This window comes from Trichechus manatus, unplaced genomic scaffold, assembly GCF_000243295.1.
Source record: "Trichechus manatus latirostris isolate Lorelei unplaced genomic scaffold, TriManLat1.0 scaffold00177, whole genome shotgun sequence".
In the NCBI taxonomy this organism is placed as follows: Eukaryota; Metazoa; Chordata; class Mammalia; order Sirenia; family Trichechidae; genus Trichechus; species Trichechus manatus.
In genome coordinates, this window is record NW_004444113.1 from 4,124,508 (window position 1) to 4,126,308 (window position 1,801).

General features: G+C 51.7%; 1 protein-coding gene across 2 annotated transcripts in view; it reads right to left on the reverse strand.

The window, feature by feature from the left end:
- RUNX1 (RUNX family transcription factor 1) overlaps positions 1–1,801 on the reverse strand; it is a 302,485-nt gene that overhangs the window by 78,931 nt on the left and 221,753 nt on the right. For both annotated transcript variants that reach the window (XM_023741332.1, XM_023741333.1), the window contains one exon: positions 1,470–1,574. In XM_023741332.1, coding sequence (XP_023597100.1) covers positions 1,470–1,574 — 105 coding nt within the window. The remainder of the gene's footprint in view (positions 1–1,469; positions 1,575–1,801) is intronic.

Here is a 1,801-nt window from a genome sequence, read left to right on the forward strand (position 1 = left end):
GAAGCAGAGGGAATCAGGGAGCAAAGCGGTGGGGGACAGGGGGAGGGCACAGCCGCAAATGGGGTGGCATGTCCTGGGGTGGGGGGCTGGCCTGGTGTGTGCGGCTGGTTCTCTGCTGTGCTCCTCCCACTCATGGGTCATTGGGAACGCTGAGCCAGCACCTGCAGGTGGTTCTAGAAGGTGAACAAGCTGCTATGAGGCTTGTGTCCAGGACTGCAGGAGAGGCTGCAACGGTTGCTGCGATCACAGCCTCAAGGGCTGCCCTAGTCCCCCACAGGAGTCACCACGAGAAGGTCCTCTCGAGAGGACTGGCCTCAGGAGCAGCAGATGGGGGTGGGGTGGGGGCAGGCGGGTGTTCTACTGGGGGTCGCGACATCTCCCCAGTAATCCTCTGGGCCAGACACACAGCACTGTTCCGTTCAATCTCAGAAAGAAGCTCTCAGTATTCTCCCCATTTTGCAGATGAGGAAACTGAGGCTTAGAGACATTCTGTGACTTGTTTAAGGCTTAAGTGTGTGAACCGGAATTCCACTTATTTGATCCCAGACCCCAATTCCTAACCACTTCATTTTATAACCTGCTCCTGACCTCCCCCCATCTCAGCTTCCAGGGACAGTCCAAAGCCCTGGTTTCAATATCCTTTACCCCAGAAGAAAGAATATTAACTTTCTTCCGGGGACCTGAAATGGTCTGGAGGCACGCAGATGCTAGGTGGGGGCTCCAGGCAGCTCCACAGACCCAGAAATGTAAGCCAGCCTCAGATCCTGGTGAAGGGTGTGGTTCTGGAAAAGGGTGTTACTCGTGTGTTTACTCAAAGATAGTCATTAAGTCACTGTGAAGACGTCCGTTCTGCAGACTAAACAACCCCACTCCTTTTTTAAAAGCTCTCCTCACAGGAGCTGTTTTTTGGGAACCAACGTTCTATATTTACTGGCTTCCCCCCAGGCACTCTTTGACTCTCCATCTCTTTATTTTAAACCATCCTGTAATAAGATTTTGATCCGTGTCAGAGAAAGAAAAGCGTCATTTCCATAGTCTTCATCTCAATGCCTTACCAGAATTTATAAAAGGCCAGCCTCAGTGGTAACCAGTCACTTGTGGTCCACTCTGACACTCAGCTCTTTTCCAGCCACTCTAGTGCCTGGCCAGTCTTCTGTCTACTGTTTGTTTCTGATCTTGTTGAACTTCACACTGTACAGGAGGGGCTAGTCCTCAGTCTGCTGCAGCCCTGAAGTGGTTCTAACACGCACCCGGGTCAGCCTGATTTCTTTCTGCCTCCTAGGAGAGGCGACTAGGGGCAGCCAGTACTTAGAGATCACCTTTGAGAAGTGAGAGTACCAGCAATGAAATTCCTTCTCCCCGGAGGGGCCTGCTGTCCCCCTTGGGCTGAGGTTTTGGCCACATTTGAGGTGATGCTAGAGGAGCCCCAGGATCTGAGACACAGTCCCTGAGTGCATGGGCTTACTTACTTCGAGGTTCCCTGGGTCCATCCACGGTGATTTTGATGGCTCTGTGGTAGGTGGCGACTTGTGGAGGGTTTGTGAAGACAGTGATGGTCAGGGTGAAGCTCTTCCCTGTAAGAATACAAACGAGAACAAAACAGACTGAGGTGGTGGCCTGAACAGATGTGCTGTGTGATTTTAGTTGTTAATTTATGCTCTTCAGCACTCAGACTGGAAAGGGGGCAGTGACTCAGCGCAAAGGACTGGTTTTTTCCAATCGTCCCTTGATTGGCTTTGCTTAAATACCGGTGTTTGTCTTGGTGTAGCAGCCTGGGTGGCTCAAGCGGTTTTCAACCCTC